The sequence below is a fragment of the Mobula hypostoma genome, chromosome 7 (assembly GCF_963921235.1).
Source record: "Mobula hypostoma chromosome 7, sMobHyp1.1, whole genome shotgun sequence".
Lineage (NCBI taxonomy): Eukaryota > Metazoa > Chordata > Chondrichthyes > Myliobatiformes > Myliobatidae > Mobula > Mobula hypostoma.
Window position 1 is genome coordinate 76,420,911 of NC_086103.1, and position 27,255 is coordinate 76,448,165.

A 27,255-nucleotide genomic window follows, 5' to 3' on the forward strand; every position below is an offset into this window, starting at 1 on the left:
GGTTCTTCTATGTTTTCATCGAATGCTTAACTCTATACGTTGGGTGGCCGCCTCCTGGAATGGCTTGCCCATATGTTGGTAAGATGCTGAGAGGAACTGAGGGACACAAATCTTTGGAGTTTGTTCGCAGACCCTGTAAGCAACAAGGTTAATGTGGTGATGAAGGTAAAAAGAATACTTGATTTACCTGGGGGGAATAGAGTACATGAGTAGGGAAATTGTTGCTAGAATTGTATAAATTGCTAGCAACACACATCAAAGTTGCTGGTGAACGCAGCAGGCCAAGCAGCATCTATAGGAAGAGGCGCAGTCGACGTTTCAGGCCGAGACCCTTCGTCAGGACTAACTGAAGGAAGAGTGAGTAAGGGATTTGAAAGCTGGAGGGGGAGGGGGAGATGCAAAATGATAGGAGAAGACAGGAGGGGGAGGGATAGAGCCGAGAGCTGGACAGGTGATAGGCAAAAGGGGATACGAGAGGATCATGGGACAGGAGGTCCGGGAAGAAAGACGGGGGGGGGTGACCCAGAGGATGGGCAAGAGGTATATTCAGAGGGAGAAAAAGGAGAGTGAGAGAAAGAATGTGTGCATAAAAATGAGTAACAGATGGGGTACGAGGGGGAGGTGGGGCCTAGCGGAAGTTAGAGAAGTCAATGTTCAAATTGCTAGTTAGGTTACAGCACAAGTATAATATAAGTGTCAACACTACACGAAAATAAAGTCAAAGAAAATCCTAAAATGTTTTAGGAAGGATTGATCATATCTATGAACCTTTTTTCAAGCAATGTTTTGAGATCTTTTAAGCTTTTAACAGTTGCTTCCAATCCTTAAGAAACACAAAAAGTAAATTTTGAAATATAACAAAAAAAAATATTGACCAGATTTATTGCAAGACAGTTTCAACAAATTGGCCTCTTGGTTTCTTGCATTCTGTCATTTTTTGTTTGAATAAAGGGGTTCCGTTTGCTATTTTTCAATCAAAGAGGGGAATGTCGACTCAGACCATAAGAGTCCTGCGTCAGGCATTTTCATGCCTTACAAGGCACAGGTTGGAAGTCTGTGTGGGGCGCCACTCCTCACACAGACACTAGAGCAATGTGTGGTTAAGTGCCTTGCTCAAGGACACAAACACGCTGCCACAGCTGAGGCAGAACTAGTGACCTTGAAACCACTAGACGAACGCCTTAACCGCTTGGCCACATGCCCAACACAATCAAGGAAGAACCTATTAAAACCTCTGAATCTAGATAATTTTGAGAGTTAAAACCCAGTACATCAACTTTACAATAGCATTGAAGAGAGATAGGGACAGACAAGTTAGAAAAGTGTTTAATTGGAGTAAGGGGAATTATGAGGCTATCGGGCAGGAAATTGGAAACAGATGTTCTCAGGGAAATGTACGGAAGAAAAGTGGCAAATGTTCAGGGGATATTTGTGTGGAGATCTGCATAGGTATGTTCCAATGAGACAGGGAAGTTATGGCAGGGTACAGGAAGCGTGGTGTACAAAGGCTGTAATAAATCTAATCAAGAAGGATAAAAAAGCTTACAAAAGATTCAGAGAGCTAAGTAATGTTAGAGATCCAGAAGATTATAAGGCTGATAGGAAGGAGCTTAAGAAGGAAATTAGGAGAGCCAGAAGGGGCCATGAGAAGGCCTTGGTGGACAGGATTAAGGAAAACTCCAAGGCATTCTACAAGTATGTGAAGAGCAAGAGGCTAAGACGTGAACGAATAGGACCTATCAGGTGTGACAGTGGGAAAGTATGTATGGAATCGGAGGAAGTAGCAGAGGTACTTAATGAATACTTTACTTCAGTATTCACTATGGAAAAGGATCTTGGTGATTGTAGTGATGACTTGCAGCAGACTGAAAAGCTTGAGCATGTAGATATTAAGAAAGTGGATGTGCTGGAGTTTTTGGAAAGCATCAAGTTGGATAAGTTGCCGGGACCGGATGAGATGTACCCCAGGCTACTGTGGGAGGCGAGGGAGGAGATTGCTGAGCCTCTGGCGATGATATTTGCATCATCAATGGGAACAGGAGAGGTTCTGGAGGATTGGAGGATTGTGGATGTTGTTCCTTTATTCAAGAAAAGGAGTAGAGATAGCCCAGGAAATTATAGACCAGTGAGTCTTACCTCAGTGGTTGGTAAGTTGATGGAGAAGATCCTGAGAGGCAGGATATATGAACGTTTGGAGAGGTATAATATGATTAGGAATAGTCAGCATGGCTTTGTCAAGGGCAGGTCATGCCTTACGAGCGTGATTGAATTTTTTGAGGATGTGACTAAACACATTGATGACGGAAGAGCAGTAGATGTAGTGTATGTGGATTTCAGCAAGGCATTTGATTAGGTACCCCATGCAAGGCTTATTGAGAAAGTAAGGAGGCATGTGATCCAAGGGGACATTGCTCTGTGGATCCAGAACTGGCTTGCCCACAGAAGGCAAAGTGTGGTTGTAGACGGGTCATATTCTGCATGGAGGTCAAGTCACCAGTGGAGTGCCTCAGGGTTCTGTTCTGAGACCCTTACTCTTCATGATTTTTATAAATGACCTGGATGAGGAAGTGGAGGGATGGGTTAGTAAGTTTGCGAATGACACAAAGGCCGAAGGTGTTGTGGATAGTGTGGAGGGCTGTCAGAGGTTACAGCAGGACATTGATAGGATGCAAAACTGGGCTGAGAAGTGGCAGATGGAGTTCAACCCAGATAAGTGTGAAGTGGTTCATTTTGGTAGGTCAAATATGATGGCAGAATATAGTATTAATGATAAGACTCTTGGCAGTGTGGAGGATCAGAGGGATCTTGGGGTCTGAGTCCATATGACGCTCAAAGCAGCTGCGCAGGTTGATTCTGTGGTTAAGAAGACGTACAGTGTATTAGCCTTCATCAATCTTGGAATTGAATTTAGGAGCCAAGAGGTAATGTTGTAGCTATATAGGACCCTGGACAGACCCCAGTTGGAGTGCTGTGCTCAATACTGTAGCCTCACTACAGGAAGAACGTGGAAGCCATAGAAAGGGTGCAGAGGAAATTTACAAGGATGTTGCCTGGATTGGGGAGCATGCCTTATGAGAATAGGTTGAGTGAACTTGGCCTTTTCTCCTTGGAGCGATGGAGGATGAGAGGTGACCTGATAGAGGTGTATAAGATGATGAGAGGCATTGATTGTGTGGATAGTCAGAGGCTTTTTCCCAGGGCTGAAATGGTTGCCACAAGAGGACACAGGTTTAAGGTGCTGGAGAGTAGGTACAGAGGAAATGTCAGGGGTAAGTTTTTTTACTCAGAGAGTGGTGAGTGCGTGAAATGGGCTGCCGGCAACGGTGGTGGTGGCGGATACTAGGGTCTTTTAAGAGACTTTTGAATAGGTACATGGAGCTTAGAAAAATTGAGGGCTTTAGGTAAGCCTAGTAATTACTAAGGTAGGGACATGTTCGGCACAACTTTGTGGGCTGAAAGGCCTGTATTGTGCTGTAGGTTTTCTATGTAACTGTCACAACAGCCATAAGAATGACATTTTGAACTAAATCTGACTGCACCTGGAAACTTGTCAATCCACAGTTCCAACAGTGTCCTTAGTATAATGCATAATGATTGGAACTTCCCTGACTTTCTTGATCCAGTTCTTGGTCTACAGCTATTTTGAGATATTATTTATATCAGATGCAAAATACCCATTCAATTCCTCTCACATCCTTGTTTTCCTTCACCAATTCACCAGACTTGTACACTGTAGAAACAGCTCTTACTAACTTTAACTCTTGATGAATATCAACAGAGAATCTTACTATTTGTTTTATATTTCCGGCTAGCCTGACCTCATCTTAATTAAGCTTTTCTCTATTGCTTTGCCTATTCACACCAAATTCATAATGCTGTTTCTTGCCCATCTTTCCCTTCCTCTGATAATGCCTTTCACGGAGGAAAGAAATCTCTTCCTAATTTTATGAGAAACACTGCAGATTTTGTAGATGATATGGCATTCAAACTGTAAGTGACAATTTCTGTGTTTGTATCAAGCTACCTTAAACTCATTTTCTCTCAACTGAGCTCCTGCATAAAGAGTTTTGTGCAACAGGCATGCCCTCTTTGGAAGGTGGATGATGCTTGGTTTCTTGGGCTCTCCATTTCCTGGTAGGAGTGGAGAAACTGTGAATTGCTATGACTTAAAGAAGGAATAAAGATTGTTTAAAATCTGTACTCAACCTCTAAATGTGGAGTCTACAGCCTTCTTCCACAGATGCAGCATGGGCAGCTGAGTGCTTCCATTGCTTTTTGTCTTTCAGATTTCTTGTATTATAGATTATGAAGACACGCAGTCCTCTTCTCCCGTCTTCAACCCTCCTCTTCTTCATGGACACCCCGCTCTGGTCTTCTGCCTGCTCTGGATCTCTTTATTGCCAACTGCTGACGGGACATCAACCGTCTTGACTTCACCGCACCTTGTCCCCATTCCAACCTCACTCCTTCGGAACGCTCTGCTCTCCACTCCCTCCGCACTAATCCTAACATTATTATTAAACCCGCTGATAAAGGGGGTGCTGTTGTAGTCTGGCGTACTGACCTCTACCTTGCCGAGGCACAGCGACAACTCGCGGATACCTCCTCTTATTTACCCCTCGATCGTGACCCCACTAAGGAGCACCAGGCCATTGTCTCCCACACTATCAACGACTTTATCCGCTCAGGGGATCTCCCATCCACTGCTACCAACCTTATAGTTCCCACACCCCGCACTTCCCGTTTCTACCTCCTACCCAAGATCCACAAACCTGCCTGTCCTGGCCGACCTATTGTCTCAGCTTGCTCCTGCCCCACCGAACTCGTTTCTGCATACCTCGACACTGTTTTATTACCCCTTGTTCAATCCCTTCCGACCTATGTTCGTGACACTTCTCACGCTCTTAAACTTTTCGATGATTTTAAGTTCCCTGGCCCCCACCGCTTTATTTTCACCATGGATGTCCAGTCCTTATATACTTCCATCCCCCATCAGGAAGGTCTCAAAGCTCTACGCTTCTTTTTGGATTCCAGACCTAATCAGTTCCCCTCTACCACCACTCTGCTCCGTCTAGCGGAATTAGTCCTACTCTTAATAATTTCTCCTTTTGCTCCTCCCATTTCCTCCAAACTAAAGATGTAGCTATGGGCACCCGTATGGGTCCTAGCTATGCCTGCCTTTTTGTTGGGTTTGTGGAACAATCTATGTTCCGTGCCTACTCTGGTATCTGTCCCCCACTTTTCCTTTGCTACATCGACGACTGCATTGGCGCTGCTTCCTGCACGCATGCAGAACTCGTTGACTTTATTAACTTTGCCTCCAACTTTCACCCTGCCCTCAAGTTTACCTGGTCCATTTCCGACACCTCCCTCCCCTTTCTAGATCTTTCTGTCTCTGTCTCTGGAGACAGCTTATCCACTGATGTCTACTATAAGCCTACTGACTCTCACAGCTATCTGGACTATTCCTCTTCTCACCCTGTCTCTTGCAAAAATGCCATCCCCTTCTCGCAATTCCTCCGTCTCCGCCGCATCTGCTCTCAGGATGAGGCTTTTCATTCTAGGACGAGGGAGATGTCTTCATTTTTTAAAGAAAGGGGCTTCCCTTCCTCCACTATCAACTCTGCTCTTAAACGCATCTCCCCCATTTCACGTACATCTGCTCTCACTCCATCCTCCCACCACCCCACTAGGAATAGGGTTCCCCTGGTCCTCACCTACCACCCCACCAGCCTCCGGGTCCAACATATTATTCTCCGTAACTTCCGCCACCTCCAACGGGATCCCACCACTAAGCACATCTTTCCCTCCCCCCCTCTCTCTGCATTCCGCAGGGATCGCTCCCTACACAACTCCCTTGTCCATTCGTCCCCCCCATCCCTCCCCACTGATCTCCCTCCTGGCACTTATCCGTGTAAGCGGAACAAGTGCTACACATGCCCTTACACTTCCTCCCTTACCACCATTCAGGGCCCCAAACAGTCCTTCCAGGTGAGGCATCACTTCACCTGTGAGTCGACTGGGGTGATATACTGCGTCCGGTGCTCCCGATGTGGCCTTTTATATATTGGTGAGACCCGACGCAGACTGGGAGACTGCTTTGCTGAACATCTACGCTCTGTCTGCCAGAGAAAGCAGGATCTCCCAGTGGCCACACATTTTAATTCCACATCCCATTCCCATTCTGACATGTCTATCCACGGCCTCCTCTACTGTAAAGATGAAGCCACACTCAGGTTGGAGGAACAACACCTTATATTCCGTCTGGGTAGCCTCCAACCTGATGGCATGAACATTGACTTCTCTAACTTCCGCTAGGCCCCACCTCCCCCTCGTACCCCAGCTGTTACTCATTTTTATGCACACATTCTTTCTCTCACTCTCCTTTTTCTCTCTCTGTCCCTCTGAATATACCTCTTGCCCATCCTCTGGGTCACCCCCCCCCTGTCTTTCTTCCCGGACCTCCTGTCCCATGATCCTCTCGTATCCCCTTTTGCCTATCACCTGTCCAGCTCTCGGCTCTATCCCTCCCCCTCCTGTCTTCTCCTATCATTTTGCATCTCCCCCTCCCCCTCCAGCTTTCAAATCCCTTACTCACTCTTCCTTCAGTTAGTCCTGACGAAGGGTCTCGGCCTGAAACGTCGACTGCGCCTCTTCCTACAGATGCTGCTTGGCCTGCTGCGTTCACCAGCAACTTTGATGTGTGTTGCTTGAATTTCCAGCATCTGCAGAATTCCTGTTGTTTGCAGTCCTCTTTTATTGTCATTTAGTAATGCATGCATTAAGAAATGATACAATATTTCCTCCGGTGTGATATCACAAAACACAGGACAGACCAACACTGGAAAAAACTCACAAAACCACATAATTATAACATATAGTTACAACAGTGCAACAATACCATAACTTGATGAAGAAGTCCATGAGCACAGTAAAAAGTTCAAAGTCTCTCAAATCTCCCACATCTCACGCAGACGGGAGAAGGAAGAAAAACTTTCCCTGCCATTCCTGACCACAGTCCGACTCTGAATCATCCGAAAAGTTTGAGCCTCCGATTAGCTGTCCTACACCGAGTACTGAGCGTCATCTCTGTCTGAACGATTCGACCTCAATCTCGGTCGCCAACAGCAGGCAAAGCTGGGGATTTTGAGGCCTTCCCTCCGGAAGATTCCGGACCGTGCAGTAACAACAGCAGTGAACTGGCATTTCAGAAATTTCTCCAGATGTTCCTCTGTGCTTTCACGTCTATCCATCAAATCAGAATTGTCCATGGCCCCTATTTAATGGATACGATATCATTTTTTCACCGGAGGGCTGTGCACACGCGGCGCGCTGCTCTCTCCTCCCGCCTATCTGCAACTCTTTTTAATTGCTACTCAGTGGCAGCAGATGGTAAGAGAGAAGGCCATGGTGCCACTCGGACAAGCCCATTATTTAATTGATGTAGTGCTTGAAATGGGATAACTCAGGGCATGTACTTCTGGTTACACTAAGCACTCTTGCAATGCACACTGTGCACATAATATCCCACAGATAGTTTAATTTGGACATTGGGCAATAGCCCCAGTATCATGCAAATGTTTAATCACCTGAGGAAACAAGCATTTGTGTGTTTGGAGGATCGGTATGTCACCATGAGATTTTTACCTTATAGCTATTAGGCATCAGATTGCCAAAAAAATGAAGAGCTAGCAGGCTCACTGTTATCTTTTTTTATTAAAGAGGAATGGGGACCTGAAATTTACACTCTGAAGTGAACTGTGATAAAGAATGCGTAAATAAATATGTACACAATATGCTAACCAGCAGCTTCTAACTCCTTATAAAGAGCATTGGAGGATATTATTGAGAGTACAGGAAACCTAACAACGAGAAGGCACCTGTCTTTACTGCCGTCTTCCCTATATTTCCATGGTTTCTGGAAGGATCACCAGGATTCTGAAGAAATATTGGGTTAATACCGTCTACAAACCTGTAAAGAAACACAAATCACAGCTTAAACACGAGGAATTTAAAAGGAACAAAGCCTCATAGAGCGGGCAGCGTAGTTTGCGGGCGGCGGAGTGAGCCGGGAGCAGAGTGAAGACTTAAGGGCTTCAGCTCACCGGGCTTAGGCGGAAGCGGGCGAGGCAAGGAAGGTTTGAAATTCATTTTCTGTTGCTATTTGAGGAGAGGGGCATTATGACTGTGAGGGCAGTTTGCTGTTCTCGGTGTCGGATGTGGGAGGCCCTGGAGTCTCCAAGCCTCCCGGACGTCTACATCTGCGCCAAGTGCGTCGAGATGCAGCTCCTAAGGGACCGCGTTACGGAACTGGAGCTGCAGCTCGATGACCTTGGTCTGGTCAGGGAGAGCGAGGAGGTGATAGAGAGGAGTGGAAGGCAGGTGGTCACGCCGGGGCCACGGGAGGCAGACAAGTGGGTCACGGTTAGGAGGGGGAAGGGGAAAAGTCAGGTGATGGGGAGTACCCCGGTGGCTGTGCCACTTAACAACAGGTACTCCTGTTTGAGTACTGTTGGGGGGGACAGCTTACCCGGGGGAAGCGACAGTGGCTGTGCCTCCGGCACAGAGTCTGGCCCTGTAGCTCAGAAGGGTAGGGCAAGGAAGAGGAGGGCAGTTGTGATAGGGGACTCGATAGTAAGGGGGTCAGATAGGCGATTCTGTGGACGCAGTCCAGAGACCCGGATGGTAGTTTGCCTCCCTGGTGCCAGGGTCCGGGATATTTCTGATCGTGTCCAAGATATCCTGAAGTGGGAGGGTGAGGAGCCAGAGGTCGTGGTACTTATAGGTACCAATGACACAGGTAGGAAAAGGGATGAGGTCCTGAAAGGAGAATATAGGGAGCTAGGAAGGGAGTTGAGAAAAAGGACCGCAAAGGTAGTAATCTCGGGATTACTGCCTGTGCCACGCGACAGTGAGAGTAGGAATGCGATGAGGTGGAGGATAAATGCGTGGCTGAGGGATTGGAGCAGGGGGCAGGGATTCAAGTTTTTGGATCATTGGGGCCTCTTTTGGCGCAGGCGTGACCTGTACAAAAAGGACGGGTTACACTTGAATCCTAGGGGTACCAATATCCTGGCAGGGAGATTAGCGGGGGCTACTGAGGTGACTTTAAACTAGAATGGTTGGGGGGTGGGAATCAAATTACAGAGGCTAGGCGTGAGGAGGTTAGTTCACAACAGAGGGATGGGAACCAGTGCAGAGAGACAGAGGGGTGTAAAGTGAGCGTAGAAGCAAAAAGTACAAAGAAGAAAAGTAAAAGTGGCAGGCCGACAAATCCAGGGCAAGCATTAAAAAGGGCCACTTTTCAACATAATTGTATAAGGGCTAAGAGAGTTGTAAAAGAGCGCCTGAAGGCTTTATGTGTCAATGCAAGGAGCATTCGTAATAAGGTGGATGAATTGAAAGTGCAGATTGTTATTAATGATTATGATATAGTTGGGATCACAGAGACATGGCTCCAGGGTGACCAGGGATGGGAGCTCAACGTTCAGGGATATTCAATATTCAGGAGGGATAGACATGAAGGAAGGGGAGGTGGGGTGGCGTTGCTGGTTAAAGAAGAGATTAACGCAATAGAAAGGAAGGACATAAGCCGGGAAGATGTGGAATCGGTATGGGTAGAGCTGCGTAACACTAAGGGGCAGAAGACGCTGGTGGGAGTTGTGTACAGGCCACCTAACAGTAGTAGTGAGGTCGGAGATGGTATTAAACAGGAAATTAGGAATGTGTGCAATAAAGGAACAGCAGTTATAATGGGTGACTTCAATCTACATGTAGACTGGGTGAACCAAATTGGTAAAGGTGCTGAGGAAGAGGATTTCTTGGAATGTATGCGGGATGGTTTTTTGAACCAACATGTCAAGGAACCAACTAGAGAGCAGGCTATTCTGGACTGGGTTTTGAGCAATGAGGAAGGGTTAATTAGCGATCTTGTCGTGAGAGGCCCCTTGGGTAAGAGTGACCATAATATGGTGGAATTCTTCATTAATATGGAGAGTGACATAGTTAATTCAGAAACAAAGGTTCTGAACTTAAACAGGGGTAACTTTGAAGGTATGAGACGTGAATTAGCTAAGATAGACTGGCAAATGACACTTAAAGGATTGACGGTGGATATGCAATGGCAAGCATTTAAAGGTTGCATGGATGAACTACAACAATTGTTCATCCCAGTTTGGCAAAAGAATAAATCAAGGAAGGTAGTGCACCCGTGGCTGACAAGAGAAATTAGGAATAGTATCAATTCCAAAGAAGTAGCATACAAATTAGCCAGAGAAAGTGGCTCACCTGAGGACTGGGAGAAATTCAGAGTTCAGCAGAGGAGGACAAAGGGCTTAATTAGGAAGGGGAAAAAAGATTATGAGAGAAAACTGGCGGGGAACATAAAAACGGACTGCAAAAGCTTTTATAGATATGTAAAAAGGAAAAGACTGGTAAAGACAAATGTAGGTCCCCTGCAGACAGAAACAGGTGAATTGATTGTGGGGAGCAAGGACATGGCAGACCAATTGAATAATTACTTTGGTTCTGTCTTCACTAAGGAGGACATAAATAATCTTCCAGAAATAGTAAGGGACAGAGGGTCCAGTGAGATGGAGGAACTGAGTGAAATACATGTTAGTAGGGAAGTGGTGTTAGGTAAATTGAAGGGATTGAAGGCAGATAAATCCCCAGGGCTAGATGGTCTGCATCCTAGAGTGCTTAAGGAAGTAGCCCAAGAAATAGTGGATGCATTAGTGATAATTTTTCAAAACTCATTAGATTCTGGACTAGTTCCTGAGGATTGGAGGGTGGCTAATGTAACCCCACTTTTTAAAAAAGGAGGGAGAGAGAAACCGGGGAATTATGGACCGGTTAGCCTAACGTCGGTGGTGGGGAAACTGCTGGAGTCAGTTATCAAGGATGTGATAACAGCACATTTGGAAAGCGGTGAAATGATCGGACAAAGTCAGCATGGATTTGTGAAAGGAAAATCATGTCTGACGAATCTCATAGAATTTTTTGAGGATGTAACTAGTAGAGTGGATAGGGGAGAACCAGTGGATGTGGTATATTTGGATTTTCAAAAGGCTTTTGACAAGGTCCCACACAGGAGATTAGTGTGCAAACTTAAAGCACACGGTATTGGGGGTAAGGTATTGGTGTGGGTGGAGAATTGGTTAGCAGACAGGAAGCAAAGAGTGGGAATAAACGGGACCTTTTCAGAATGGCAGGCGGTGACTAGTGGGGTACCACAAGGCTCAGTGCTGGGACCCCAGTTGTTTACAATATATATTAATGACTTGGATGAGGGAATTAAATGCAGCATCTCCAAGTTTGCGGATGACACGAAGCTGGGTGGCAGTGTTAGCAGTGAGGAGGATGCTAAGAGGATGCAGGGTGACTTGGATAGGTTGGGTGAGTGGGCAAACTCATGGCAGATGCAATTTAATGTGGATAAATGTGAAGTTATCCACTTTGGTGGCAAAAATAGGAAAACAGATTATTATCTGAATGGTGGCCGATTAGGAAAAGGGGAGGTGCAACGAGACCTGGGTGTCATTATACACCAGTCATTGAAAGTGGGCATGCAGGTACAGCAGGCGGTGAAAAAGGTGAATGGTATGCTGGCATTTATAGCGAGAGGATTTGAGTACAGGAGCAGGGAGGTACTACTGCAGTTGTACAAGGCCTTGGTGAGACCACACCTGGAGTATTGTGTGCAGTTTTGGTCCCCTAATCTGAGGAAAGACATCTTTGCCATAGAGGGAGTACAAAGAAGGTTCACCAGATTGATTCCTGGGATGGCAGGACTTTCATATGAAGAAAGACTGGATGAACTGGGCTTGTACTCGTTGGAATTTAGAAGATTGAGGGGGGATCTGATTGAAACGTATAAGATCCTAAAGGGATTGGACAGGCTAGATGCAGGAAGATTGTTCCCGATGTTGGGGAAGTCCAGAACGAGGGGTCACAGTTTGAGGATAGAGGGGAAGCCTTTTAGGATCGAGATTAGGAAAAACTTCTTCACACAGAGAGTGGTGAATCTGTGGAATTCTCTGCCACAGGAAACTGTTGAGGCCAGTTCATTGGCTGTGTTTAAGAGGGAGTTAGATATGGCCCTTGTGGCTACAGGGGTCAGGGGGTATGGAGGGAAGGCTGGGGCGGGGTTCTGAGTTGGATGATCAGCCATGATCATAATAAATGGCGGTGCAGGCTCGAAGGGCCGAATGGCCTACTCCTGCACCTATTTTCTATGTTTCTATGAATTCTGCAGAGGCTGGAAATTCAAGCAACAGACATCAAAGTTGCTGGTGAATGCAGCAGGCCAGGCAGCATCTCTAGGAAGAGGTACAGTCGACGTTACGGGCCGAGACCCTTTGTCAGGACTAACTGAAGGAAAAGCTAGTAAGAGATTTGAAAGGGGGAGGGGGAGATCCAAAATGATAGGAGAAGACAGGAGGGGGAGGGATGGAGCCAAGAGCTGGACAGGTGATTGGCAAAAGGGATATGAAAGGATCATGGAACAGGAGGCCCAGGGAGAAGGAAAAGGGGGAGGGCAGGAAAAACCCCAGAGGATGGGCGAGGGGTATAGTCAGCGGGAGAAAAAGGAGAGAGAGAGAAAGAATGTGTGTATATAAATAAATAATGGATGGGGTACGAGGGGGAGGTGGGGCATTAGCGGAAGTTTGAGAAGTCGATGTTCATGCCATCAGGTTGGAGGCTACCCAGACGAAATATAAGGTGTTGTTCCTCCAACCTGAGTGTGGCTTCATCTTTACAGTAGAGGATGCCGTGGATAGACATAACAGAATGGGAATGGGATGTGAAATTAAAATGGTGTGGCCACTGGGAGATCCTGCTTTCTCTGGCGGACAGAGCGTAGGTGTGCAGCAAAACGATCTCCCAGTCTGTGTCGGGTTTTGCCAATATATAGAAGGCCACATCGGGAGCACCGGACGCAGTACATCACCCCAGCCGACTCACAGGCGAAGTGTCGCCTCGCCTGGAAGGACTGTCTGGGGCCCTGAATGATGGTGAGGGAGGAAGTGTCAGGGCATGTGTAGCTCTTGTTCGGCTTACAAGGATAAGTGCCAGGAGGGAGATCAGTGGGGAGGGGTGGGGAGGACGAATGGACAAGGGAGTCGCGTAGGGAGCGATCCTTGTGGAAAGCGGGAAAGATGTGCTTAGTGGTGGGATCCCGTTGGAAGTGGTGGAAGTTACGGAAAATATGTTGGACCTGGAGGCTGGTGGGGTGGTAGGTGAGGACCAGGGGAACCCTATTCCTAGTGGGGTGACGGGAGGAAGGAGTGAGAGCAGATGTGCGTGAAATGGGGGAGATGTGTTTGGCTCCATCCCTCCCCCTTCTGTCTTCTATCATTTTGGATCCTCCCCCCCCCCCCCACTTTCAAATCTCTTACTAGCTCTTCCTTCAGTTAGTCCTGACAAAGGGTCTCGGCCTGAAATGTGGACTGTACCTCTTCCTGGAGATGCTGCCTGGCCTGCTGCGTTCACCAGCAACTTTGATGTGTGTTGCTACAAATCACAGCTTACAGGTTATCACAGCTTAATGATGCTTTGGGACTCAGGACCGCTGGTGTTTACAGGATTCCCTGTGAATGTGGTATATTGGGGCATGTGGCGGCTATCCGCATCAAGGAGCACAAAAGATATATCCGGTTGGGTTACCTGGAGAAATTGGTGATAGCAGAACATCGCATTCATGATGACCATAGGATTGACTTCAACAGTACAAGACTGCTGTGCCAGTGGCTTTTGGGACCGTGTGGTGAAGGAAGCCATTGAAATAAAACTAGAGAAAAGGAATTTTATCAAAGGCAAAGGTCCTGCTCTAAGAAAGAACTGGAATTTGATTGTAAACAAGGTTGCACAGCGAAAATCTGATTGGATGAGGACTAGGCATGCCCAGGCATCATCCCTGGTGAAGATGGCAGAGTTTGTAATCGAAATATCGGTTAAAATCGATGCCTGTACCCAGCTGGAAGCCCGAAGAGGAGTTTATTTGTCATATACTTCGGGGAAGCACTAGATCCTTTTTCACAAGCTTTGTTTACATCTTAGAATGTGCATACCTCACAGTGTGGTATGTGCTGCCTAGGAATAGATATAAGATTTTAATGCTTTTTCTGTTATATAATGTAAACCTGAGTGGTGTTAGGTAACACACATAAAAGTTGCTGGTGAACGCAGCAGGCCAGGCAGCATCTCTAGGAAGAGGTACAGTCGACGTTTCAGGCCGAGACCCTTCGTCAGGACCAACTGAAAGAAGAGATGCTCCTTGGCCTGCTGCGTTCACCAGCAACTTTTGTGTGTTGCTTGAAATTCCAGCATCTGCAGATTTCAGCGTGTTTGTGGTCTTAGGTAATGTGGCTTTTAAGTCGTGTTGATACTCTAATGTTAAATGATCTAACACAAGTGTACCAGACGGTTCAAGAAAGTTTTTAAACATTGTTTTTAAAGGGAGCTTGTGCCACCTATCTCCATGACCTTTTACAGCAACTTTCCTTACAAGCCCACACAGCCTCCATCCAACACAATCTATTATATGTATGCATGCCAGCAGTTACAAAGTTAAAAATTTGTGGCAGTCAATTAAATTCTGATATGCCTTTGCTCTTAATTTTTAGATCCACAAATATTATCACAGAATATTAAATGCAAATAACATATGAAGTATGGTTTTAGTCAACAAGTTTATATGTAGTGACACCTGTAGGAGTTAAGAAAATATTTGCTGTTTTAGTTTCTGTCTTTATGTTGTCTTTCAGGTCTACTCTTTATGGCACAGCGTGCATTATTGAAATACCTTCTTCAGGACATTGGTGAAAATATTGAAAATATCCCAAAAATAGAATTTGAAGTATTCAGTGGCGACTTAAATCTTTGTTTTATCTTGTTCTGATAGTCAAAGTATAATTGTAACCAGCAGTCCTGATAGAAGATAGGAAATTTGATTTGAGTAAGAAATACAATTTATTTGTAACTACATTGCTTTCTTTGACCTCACTACTGTGAAGTATAATCATATATGAATTGTAAGGAATATAGCTGGTGAGGAAAAAACAATTTACTATTTTTAATATCTTGTAATTATGCATTTCATTTAGCTAGTAGCCCTTACTGTTGAGCTGATAAATTAGTATTCCACATAGAATTTTTAATTTTAATAGTATGTTTATTCATGTTATCTTTTCTCCTTTTAGGATTGGAACCAGCACATCAATAGTTCAACACACAGACGGCTTTGTGATCTACTTGTGGAAATGTATGGAGTTTTTTTTTCAGATTGTTACTGATGCTATATTATATATTTATTCACATAACTGTTTCACTCGATGATTAGTAAATAAGAAACCATGTATGATTTAAATTGTAAAAATGTAAAAATGAAGTGGAAGTTACACAGTTGAAGGTGTTTTATATTTGCATTATCTGTTTATGATATTTCATTGTTTAAGGTTGGTTGCACGTCATCTATTTAAGTATCAGCTCTGCATATCTGGTTAAGTATTTTATTTACATTAATAATTGAGGGTCTTGTTCTGTGATTATGTCCTCATTTCTAGATACCCAGAATGGAATCCAGATGCTTTCCAACCTCAATTGTAAGTATTTGTTCCTTGTATTCGCAGGCATTACTTAGTATGAGTTCAGCCCAGTTATTCTGTGGTTTTGAAAGTATTGAGTGAAGGGTAATTTCTAATCTATCATGGATTATAATCCTTTTATAATTTTTTTTTCTATTGGTGAACTTAATGATATAAGCATTTCATACGTTATCTGGGGTTCAGAATGATTGGGATAAGCTGCCTTTACAAAGCATGCCTATTGGGATAATTTCTGTTGCAGGGCACTGTTGTTCTCGAGCAGTAGTCTGTCAGCAGAGGATGTTTAACCTTCCATGTTAAAAATGGTTTTAAACTGCAGGTGCTCATTATCTGGCATTCTCAGCATAATATCACTGCCAAGACTTACATTTTCATCCTTTGAGCATTCTGCAATTCCTGTTTGCTGAGTTGCACTAGAAGATCTTCCCCGCAATATACACTATTGCTTTTGTGCCAGTAATAGGCAGGTCCTAACTCATGGTTTAAAATAAAGGTCTATTTTACATATAGGATTCTTACAGTGTAAACCAAGCAAGTTTGGGAAAATCCTTGTTAAAGAAAGATGCAGAAAAACTAACAAAAACATTGTATATCTAATGTGGTGGTCTGTGTAGTGGATTGAAGATTTACTCACATCATTGATTTATTACTTTGTATTGTATGTGCAGGATTTGTAGTTAAAAGCTAAACATGAAAAGTAACCTTTGTTTTGCACATGCATTCACTTCTTCATGGGTTAAGATGTGGAAGATTTTAAGGATCATAAGCTAACTTATTATAAAAGTATACATTATTGTGCTTTTTGACATGAGCATGCCCAAAGGGCCAGGCACTTGGCATGATCAGTGTTATTTGAATGATTATTACTTTTTGGAGACCAACAAATAAAAATGCTTGATAGGTACCATAATCTACTCTTTTGAAATGGAACATTATAACATGATACAGACCCATCAGGCCACGAAGTTGTGACAGTCTTTTAACTTGCTCCAAGATCAACATAGGGCTGCAACATTACCTCGTGGCTCTTCAACTGAATCCCCTAACAAATGAAGGCCTTTTTAACAATTCTATCAATTTGTGTGGCAACTTTGAGTAACTCCCAAGATCCCTCTGTTCCTCCACATGAAAAGAATCCTGCCCTTAACCCTGTGTTCTGCTTTCAAATTCAACCTGCCAAAATGAACCACTTCACAGGTTGAATTCCATCTGCTGCTTCTCTGCTCAGCTCTGTATCTTAACAATGTAACCCTTCACCACCTACCTCAGGGGTCCCCAACCTTTTTTGCACCGTGGACAGGTTTAATATTGACAATATTCTTGCGGACCGGCCGACTGGAGTGGGTGTTCAAGTAGGTTAAACTCACCTCAACATGTCTTTTACAGTTAGGGTTGCCAACTTTCTCACTCCCAAATAAGGGACAAAAGTAGCAGTCAAATCACGGGACACTTTATCCCGGGAAAAGACTACCATGACCATGAAGCATTGCGCAGGCACCTGTGTGCGCATGTGTGATGTGCGCATGCGCGTACATGCCGATTATTTTTTTTCCCCCCACAAATCGGTTTTCCCTTCATCTTCCCGACTATACATACATTATTTCTACTTTATATAGGCTGCGTATTTATCATATCATTCCTGCTTTTACTATATGTTAGTATTATTTTAGGTTTTATGTATTATTAGGTATGATTTGTTAGGTTTTTTTTGGGTCTGGGAACGCTCAAAAAATTTTCCCATATAAATTAATGGTAATTGCTTCTTCACTTCACAACATTTCGGCACGAAAGGTTTCATAGGAACGCTCTACCTTAGTGGGGGAAATATGGGAGAAGGGCGATCCCGTTTGGGACAAACCAATTTAACCCAATATACGGAATGTCCCGGCAAATACGGTACAGTTGGTAACCCTATGTTCAAGTTCAACAGTGCGTGACAGGGAATGAGGATAGGTGATGAACTGAGAGCTTGGATACATACATGGAATAATGATGTAGTGGCCATTACAGAGACTTGGCTGGCACCAGGGTAGGAATGGATTCTCAATATTCCTGGATTTCAGTGCTTTAAAAGGGATAGAGAGGGTGGAAAAAGGGGAGGAGGGGTGGCATTACTGGTCAGGGATACTATTACAGCTACAGAAAGGGTGGGTAATGTAGCAGGATCCTCTTTTGAGTCAATATGGGTGGAAGTCAGGAACAGGAAGGGAGCAGTTACTCTACTGGGGGTATTCTATAGGCCCCCTGGTAGCAGCAGAGATACAGAGGAGCAGATTGGGAGGCAGATTTTGGAAAGGTGCAAAAATAACAGGGTTGTTATCATGGGTGACTTTAACTTCCCTAATATTGATTGGCACCTGATTAGTTCCAAGTGTTTAGATGGGGCAGAATTTGTTAAGTGTGTCCAGGACGGATTCCTGTCACAGTATGTGGACAGGCCGACCAGGGGGAATGCCATACTAGATCTAGTACTAGGTAATGAACCGGGTCAGGTCACAGATCTCTCAGTGGGTGAGCATCTGGGGGACAGTGACCACCGTTCCCTGGCCTTTATAATTATCATGGAAAAGGATAGAATCAAAGAGGACAGGAAAATTTTTAATTGGGGAAAGGCAAATTATGAGGCTATAAGGCTAGAACTTGCAGGTGTGAATTGGGATGATGTTTTTGCAGGGAAATGTACTATGGACATGTGGTCGATGTTTAGAGATCTCTTGCGGGATGTAAGGGATAAATTTGTCCCGGTGAGGAAGATAAAGAATGGTAGGGTGAAGGAACCATGGGTGACAAGTGAGGTGGAAAATCTAGTCAGGTGGAAGAAGGCAGCGTACATGAGGTTTAGGAAGCAAGGATCAGATGGGCCTATTGAGGAATATAGGGAAGCAAGAAAGGAGCTTAAGAAGGGGCTGAGAAGAGCAAGAAGGGGGCATGAGAAGGCCTTGGTGAGTAGGGTAAAGGAAAACCCCAAGGCATTCTTCAATTATGTGAAGAAAAAAAGGATGACAGGAGTGAAGGTAGGACCGATTAGAGATAAAGGTGGAAAGATGTGCCTGGAGGCTGTGGAAGTGAGCGAGGTCCTCAATGAATACTTCTCTTCGATATTCACCAATGAGAGGGAACTTGATGATGGTGAGGACAATATGAGTGAGGTTGATGTTCTGGAGCATGTTGATATTAAGGGAGAGGAGGTGTTGGAGTTGTTAAAATACATTAGGACAGATAAGTCCCCGGGGCCTGACGGAATATTCCCCAGGCTGCTCCACGAGGCGAGAGAAGAGATTGCTGAGCCTCTGGCTAGGATCTTTATGTCCTCGTTGTCCACGGGAATGGTACCGGAGGATTGGAGGGAGGCGAATGTTGTTCCCTTGTTCAAAAAAGGTAGTAGGGATAGTCTGGGTAATTATAGACCAGTGAGCCTTACGTCTGTGGTGGGAAAGCTGTTGGAAAAGATTCTTAGGGATAGGATCTGTAGGCATTTAGAGAATCGTGGTCTGATCAGGGACAGTCAGCATGGCTTTGTGAAGGGCAGATTGTGTCTAACAAGCCTGATAGAGTTCTTTGAGGAGGTGACCAGGCATATAGATGAGGGTAGTGCAGTGGATGTGAACTATATGGATTTTAGTAAGGCATTTGACAAGGTTCCACATGGTAGGCTTATTCAGAAAGTTAGAAGGCTTGGGATCCAGGGAAGTTTGGCCAGGTGGATTCAGAATTGGCTTGCCTGCAGAAGGCAGAGGGTGGTGGTGGAGTGAGTACATTCAGATTGGAGGATTGTGACTAGTGGTGTCCCACAAGGATCTGTTCTGGGACCTCTACTTTTCATGACTTTTATTAACGACCTGGATGTTGGGGTAGAAGGGTGGGTTGGCAAGTTTGCAGACGACACAAAGGTTGGTGGTGTTTTAGATAGTGTAGAGGATTGTCAAAGATTGCAGAGAGACATTGATAGGATGCAGAAGTGGGCTGAGAAGTGGCAGATGGAGTTCAACCCGGAGAAGTGTGAGGTGGTACACTTTGGAAGGACAAATTCCAGGGCAGAGTACAAAGTAAATGGCAGGATACTTGGTAGTGTGGAGGAGCAGAGGGATCTCGGGTTACATGTCCACAGATCCCTGAAAGTTGCCTCACAGGTGGATAAGGGTAGTTAAGAAAGCTTATGGGGTGTTAGCTTTCATAAGTCGAGGGATAGAGTTTAAGAGTCGCGATGTAATGATGCAGCTCTATAAAACTCTGGTCAGGCCACACTTGGAGTACTGTGTCCAGTTCTGGTCACCTCACTATAGGAAGGATGTGGAAGCATTGGAAAGGGTACAGAGGAGATTTACCAGGATGCTGCCTGGTTTAGAATGTATGCATTATGATCAGAGATTAAGGGAGCTAGGGCTTTACTCTTTGGAGAGAAGGAGGATGAGAGGAGACATGATAGAGGTGTACAAGATAACAAGAGGAATAGATAGAGTGGATAGCCAGCACCTCTTCCCCAGAGCACCACTGCTCAATACAAGAGGACATGGCTTTAAGGTAAGGGGTGGGAAGTTCAAGGGGGATATTAGAGGAAGGTTTTTTACTCAGAGAGTGGTTCGTACTTGGAATGCACTGCCTGAGTCAGTGGTGGGGGCAGATACACTAGTGAAGTTTAAGAGACTACTAGACAGGTATATGGAGGAATCTAAGGTGGGGGCTTACATGGGAGGCAGGGTTTGAGGGTCGGCACAACATTGTGGGCCGAAGGGCATGTGCTGTGCTGTACTATTCTATGTTCTATATTGTTGCCTCACGGCCCAGTAGCACCTGCTTTGCGGCCCGGTGTTTGGGGACCGCTGTTCTACATTGTCCACAACAATATCAACCTGTTGTAATATACCAAATAGTTGCTAATATTTGAATAGCCAGTACTAATTTAGAATAATTAGATTCAAGTGGTTTTTGTAATAGTGCATTTTGCATGAGCTAGTATTGTTTATGAACAACACACAACAGTATATTTAAAAAGGAATTTAAAATAGTATGCATTTAATACTTACCAGTCATTTGTGAAATTGGTTTTAAACCTGTTTGCAGAATTATCAAGCAGTAAATTTATTTTGCAGCTAAATCTGAGATGAGGTGAGGGCCTCCATTGGTCAGAGTTGACATAGAAACATAGAAAATAGGTGCAGGAGTAGGCCATTCAGCCCTTCGAGCCTGCATCGCCATTCAGTATGACCATGGGTGATCATCCAACTCAGAACCCTGTACCAGCCTTCCCTCCATTCCCCCTGATCCCTTTAGCCACAAGGGCCTTATCTAACTCCCTCTTAAATATAGCCAATGAACTGGCCTCAACTGTTTCCTGTGGCAGAGAATTCCACAGATTCACCACTCTCTGTGTGGAGAAGTTTTTCCTCATCTTGGTCCTAAAAGGCTTCCTCTTTATCCTAAAACTGTGACCCCTTGTTCTGGACTTCCCCAACATTGGGAACAAACTTCCTGCATCTAGCCTGTCCAATCCCTTTAGAATTTTATACGTTTCAATAAGATCCCCCCTCAGTCTTCTAAATTCCAGCGAGTATAAGCCTAGTTGATCCAGTCTTTCATCATATGAATGTCCTGCCATCCCAGGAATCAATCTGGTGAACCTTTGTACTCCCTCTATGGCAAGAATGTCTTTCCTCAGATTAGAGGACCAAAACTGCACACAATACTCCAGGTGTCTCACCAAGGCCTTGTACAACTGCAGTAGTACCTCCCTGCTCCTGTACTAGAATCCTGTTGCTATGAATGCCAGCATACCATTTGCCTTTTTCACCGCCTGCTGTAGCTGCATGCCCACTTTCAATGACTGGTGTACAGTGACACCCAGATCTCGTTGCACCTCCCCTTTTCCTAATCGGCCACCATTCAGATAATAATCTGTTTTCCTGTTTTTGCCACCAAAGTGGATAACCTCATATTTATCCACTTTAAATTGACCATGGATCTTGTGTCCCAGCTGTCTAGATAAGCAAGCCTGGGCAGTATGATATGGAGAGCAAGCTGTTGCCCATGTGGAAAGCTCCCCCTCTCTACCCATCTGATGAACAGTGATAAAGTATGTAAAAGGGTTAACATTTTGTTAAACAATAGCAGCCTGTTTTTCTGAAAGAAACTGCTGATGATCAACAGATGTGCTAAGCCATACTGAGCCATATTTCTTGAAGGTAGCTAGCTAGGGTTTCAGGATGCTTATCTCCTTGTGCATTCATACGTAGAAATAGGACCACTCCAGCCTGTTTCAAAATATTCTGTCCATTATGCCTATTTTGTAATTTGTCTTTCAGGGCTGTCATGTAGTGGATAACTTTGACTCCAGCCTGTCTTGTGTGGGAGATACCTTAACAAATATATCTGTGTTGTAAGGGGAATTGTTAGTTAGTTGGTGGATCGGGCAGGAACAGTCACAGACAGACTGTTGCTGTTTGAGCGACTAACTAAGTAAGCCCCGGGTGCTTTGAATAAAGAGTTTGTACTTATACGGTCTCTCAGTGACTTTATCTGGATTTGACTTGCACTACGGCAGAGACCGATACAGTTTGGTACCAGCAGCGTTGCAGGAGTTGCCAATCAACACTGAACTCAATGTAGGACTGCCATAGGGACTCCTGCTCCAGATTTTACCCTTAGGGTTACTCCTGAAGCCTCCCTCATGAGTGGGTATAGCTGCAAGGCAGTGGAGGTTTGAGATCAGAGTTTTCCTTCTCCTAGATGAGCTGCTCACCACGGCTTACAAGCCCCATTTGCCCGAAGCAACTGATTTTAAGGCGCCAGTAACTTGCTTTTGCCTCTTCTCCTGTCAGTAGAAACAGTTCTGCTGGACTTAGTAACTAAGCCACACATGAAGGTCAGGAGGTGGACTTGGTTGTCAGAGACTACTTGAGGCACACGCCATTGGGCGCATTGCCTCCATTACCACCCCTGGCTATACCTTAAGGAGCCAGCTAAATCTGAATGTTTCCGGCATTTACATTGTTTTGTTGACTGAAGTATGTTTGGAGCTAATGCTTTTTTCCATTTAAAACATAGGGTTGCAAATCTAGGTGAATTTTTAATTAATATCTGTCTTAACCAACCACTAGTCCCATTTCATTTTTTCTATACACCCAGTTTTAAAAGCTCAGACATTGTATTGTGTAAAGTAAATTTTTTTTTTCATTATACGACTTGTTTTAGTATTTGAATATTGGGATGTCTTTTTAGTTGAAATTTCTTCCTGATTTTTGTGTGAACTTTGTGTAAAGCCCTCCGTATTGCTTCTAGGGGCGATCCACTTGTTCTGCAGTCAACAAATCTGGCTCCTGGTATTTTGGGGCCTCCACCATCTGGATCCTTACTTGCATCCAACAGAGGGCTGGGAGGAATGGAATCACATGGGGGTAATGATCTTTGGCTCTTAAAATATATTTCATTGGTTTAATTTTTTAATATCATATGCTTTGCTGGAAACTTGTCCTCTTATATCTAGTTTTTAAAAATATATTACCACAACTGTGGAATTTTAGCTTCATTTGTAGAAAAATAAATGGAAATTTAGAAACAGAGAAAGGGAAAATGAATACGAATACCAGGATTTTGTCTTGATAAAATTCAGCTAGATAAACAATTGCAAATTAACCAATCTAGGAATTAATTTAATTGATGGACCCATTATTATAGGATTTTATTGCTCTTGCGGAGGAGAATACTGGTTATTCAGAATCTGCCACTGCTTCTAGGTAAATTTAACTTCCTATTAACTTCATAACAAATTAATGTGAAGTTACATAATAAAGAAAACCAGTTTTCAGTTGGCAGAAAGTAGTTGCAATTTTTGGATGCTTTTTGAGGAACCAAGAAATTAAGAAGACAAATACATTTGCCTTTCATTTGCTAAATCTCTTTGTATCAATCCCAAACTCAGTTTGGTTTTATTAGTCTTGCTACAGTGTTGCAGTTTATTTAAATATATAAAAGGAGGGAGACCCTTTCTTCATTTTTATGTTTGACCCTCCTGTATATTAATTTTACTATATACAACTTGTCTGACTTGCAAGGAAAATAGCTTATCCTGGAACATAGACATCTCTGCCCCATGACGTCCATAAGACATAGGAGCAGAATTAGGCCGTTCAGCCCATCGAGTTTCTGCCATTCCATCGTGACCTATCACGGATCCCACTCAACCCCATGCACCTGCCTTTTCAGCATATCCTTCGATGCCCTGACCGATCAGGAAACAATCAACTTCTGCTTTAAATATACCAACAGACTTGTCCTCCACAGCAGTCCGTTGCAGAGCATTCACTACTCACAGGCTGCCCCTCAGTTTTGAGGCTGTACCCTCTAGTTCTGGATACCCCCACCATAGGAAACATCATCTCCACAACCACCTTATCTAGTCCTTTCAACATTCGGTAGGTTTCAGTGAGATTCCCCAGTATTTTCTAAATTCCAGTGAGTACAGGCCCAAAGCTACCAAACACTCCTCATGTGTTAACCCTTTCATTTCTGCAGTTATCCTCGTGAACCTCCTTTGGACTCTTCCCAATGACAACACATCCTTTCTGAGTATGGGGTCCAAATCTGCTGACAATACTTCAAGTGCAGCCTGACTAGTGTCTTGTAAAGGCTCAGCATTATCTCCTTGCTTTTATATTCTATTCCCCTGGAAATAAATGGTAGCATTGTGTTTGCCTTCTTTACCACAGACTCACCCTGTAAATTAACCTGCAAGTCTTGCACAAGGACTTTTAAGTCCCTCTTTACCTCTGATATTTGAACCTTCTTCCCATTTAGATCATAGTCTGCACTATTGTTCTTTTCCCCAAAATGTATTATCATACATTTCCTAACACTGCATTCCATCTGCCCCGTTTTTGCCCATTCTTCCAATTTGTCTGAAGTTCTGCTGCAATCGCATTGCTTCCTCATCACTACCTACCCCTCCACCTATTTTCATATCATTCGCAAACTTTGCCACAAAGCCATCAATTCCACTACTTAAACCATCGATGGACAATGTGAAAAGTAGTGGTCCCAACACTGACCCCCGAGTATTACCGCTAGTCTCTGGCAGCTAACCAGAAAAGACCCCTTTTATTCCCACTTGCTGCCTCCTGCCTGTCAGCCATTCCTCTGTCCATGTCAATGTCTTTCCTGTAACACCATAGGATTTTACCTTGTTAAGCAGTCTCGTGTGTGGTACCTTATCAAATGCATTCTGGAAATCCAAGTAAGTGACGTCCACTGCCTCTCCTTTGTCCTTCTGCTTATTACTTCCTTGAAGAGCTCTAACAGATTTGTTAGGCAAGATTTCCCTTTACAGAAACCATGCTGACTTAGACTTATCATTAGCTTCCAAGTATCCCAAAACCTCATCCTTAATAATGGACTCCAACACTTTGCCAACCACTGACGTTAGGCTATAATTTACTTTCTTTTGCCTTCCTCCCTTCTTAACAAGTGGAGTTTCATTTGCAATCTTCCAGTCCTCTGGGACCATGCCAGAATCAAGTGATTCTTGAAAGATCATGACCAATGCATCTGTTACCTCTTCATCAATCTCTCTCAGGACTCTGGGATGTAGTCCATCTGGTCCAGGTGACTTAACCACCTTAAGTTTGCCTAGCACTTTTTTCTCTGTAATAGCAATGGCACTCATGGACCTTTGGCACACTGCTAGTGTCTTCCACAGTGAAGATGGATGCAAAGTACTCATCAAGTTAATCTACCATTTCTTTGTCCCTCCTTACTACCTCACCAGCATCATTTTCCAGTGATCCAATGTCAACTCTCATCTCCCTTTTACTCTTTTATATAATGGAAAAAACTTGGTATCCTGCTTTACATTTATTGGCTAGTTTGCCCTCATATTTTGTTTTTTGCCTTCTTACTGCTTTTTTTTAGTTGCCTTTTGATGGATTTCCCAATCATATAACTTCCCACTCACTTTTGCTACCTGATATGCCCTTTCCTTAGTCTTTATGCAGTCTTTAACTTCCCTTTTCAGCCACAGTTGCCTACCCCTGCCATTTGAGAACTACTTCTGCGGGACATGTCTCTCTTGCACCTTCTGATCTGTTTCCAGAAACTTCAGCCACCTCTGCTCTGTCGGTATTATAGAACTGGGATGACCTAGAGCCATTTGTTGTAATCAAAATTAATCAGTTCTCTTTTCTTTATTATGTGGTCAACTATGTGAATTGCGTAGTGTTCAGATCTATTTGCAGTGCCTGAGATAATGCCGACACACTGGAATTCATTCCAGTTTGGTCTGATCAATACCAAGTCAGATCTATGCCACACAGCTGCCAGGGGAAAGCAAAATGTATAATCTCTCTAGAGCATTTAATGACATGTTTTATCTCCTGCCATCAATATTCTGGTTTTACCAATCATCAAAACTAACTGGAACTGTTGCATAAATGTTCAAACTATGCAGTTATTGTTATTTATTTCTGTCATTTGAAATGTGATGACTGACATACTTTTTCATCGAAGCCTTCTACATTTACATTATTTCAAGAGTTAAAATATTACAGATGAAAAATATTTTTAAAATTGAGTGATAAATAGAGGAGCTGTCTATTACGATTCTTTCTGTTTCAGTATCCAATAGGAAAGGTCCTATGGATAACAAGCAAGGGAACAACATTCAGAGAATAAAGAAGCCCCTCCGAATGGTTAGTGTTTCATATTCTTGTCAACCTGTTTTAAGATTATAACATTTAATTTTCCAGAGGCCTGAAGTAATCATATAATAGATAAGCAAGATTGCAATCTTTTTACTATCTATAGCAGTGTTGCATGGAGTTCAACAAAGTTGGTGTAAATAAAATATCTGCTGTTATCAGCAATATTGACTTGCATTTATGTAGATAAATGATAAGATGTCCAAAGGTACTTCACCCAAGATGTTGCATAGGCATAAGAAGTTACTAGGAAAGATGTCCAAAAACTTAAAGTGATTTATTGCTGAAGTAGTGAAGCAGGGGGATTTAGATAGGGATTCTAGAGTTAAGGATGTGATGCCTGGTGTTGAAACATTTTAAAAATTCAGCCTATATGAGCAGTCAGGATTGAATGAATACATGTTTTTAAGGTTGCGGTGGGTTAGAGATGGATACAGGTTCTGCTGTAAGGACATACTGTTTGCTGATGCAATGTTATAAAATATGAACTCTAGAGTAATGGTCAAGCTAATCTAATGTTAACAATGTTTTGAATAAGCTTAAGTTTATTGAGAGTTTAAGAAGAGTACCTGTATTGGAGTGGTCAAAAAAGTAACAGATGCATGGAAGGATTTAATAGTGTATGGCAGCGGTCCTCAACCACCGGGCCGCAGAGCATGCGCTACCGGGCCGCGAGGAAACAATATGATTTGGCGATATGAGTCAGCTGCACATTTCCTCATTCCCTGTCACGCCCACTGTTGAGCCATTACCTGCGCATCGTCCATGTCAGCGCGGGAAGGAGATCAACTCCTCGAGCTTGCAAATGACGGCAGACTGAAGAGTCTGTTTGACATAACATCTCTGCCGGCATTCTGGATCAAAGTCAAGGCTCAATATCCTGAGACAGCCACTGAGGCACCGAAAACGTTGCCTCCGTTTCCAACATAGTTGCGATGAATGTAACAAAAACTAAATTGCGG

General features: G+C 43.9%; 1 protein-coding gene across 1 annotated transcript in view; it reads left to right on the forward strand.

The window, feature by feature from the left end:
• The window catches only part of LOC134349398 (matrin-3-like), a 67,247-nt gene that overhangs the window by 17,983 nt on the left and 22,009 nt on the right, over positions 1-27,255 (forward strand). Inside the window, exons 2-5 of the mRNA XM_063053642.1 lie at positions 15,204-15,265; positions 15,567-15,605; positions 22,884-22,999; positions 26,211-26,284. Coding sequence (XP_062909712.1) covers positions 15,204-15,265; positions 15,567-15,605; positions 22,884-22,999; positions 26,211-26,284 — 291 coding nt within the window. The remainder of the gene's footprint in view (positions 1-15,203; positions 15,266-15,566; positions 15,606-22,883; positions 23,000-26,210; positions 26,285-27,255) is intronic.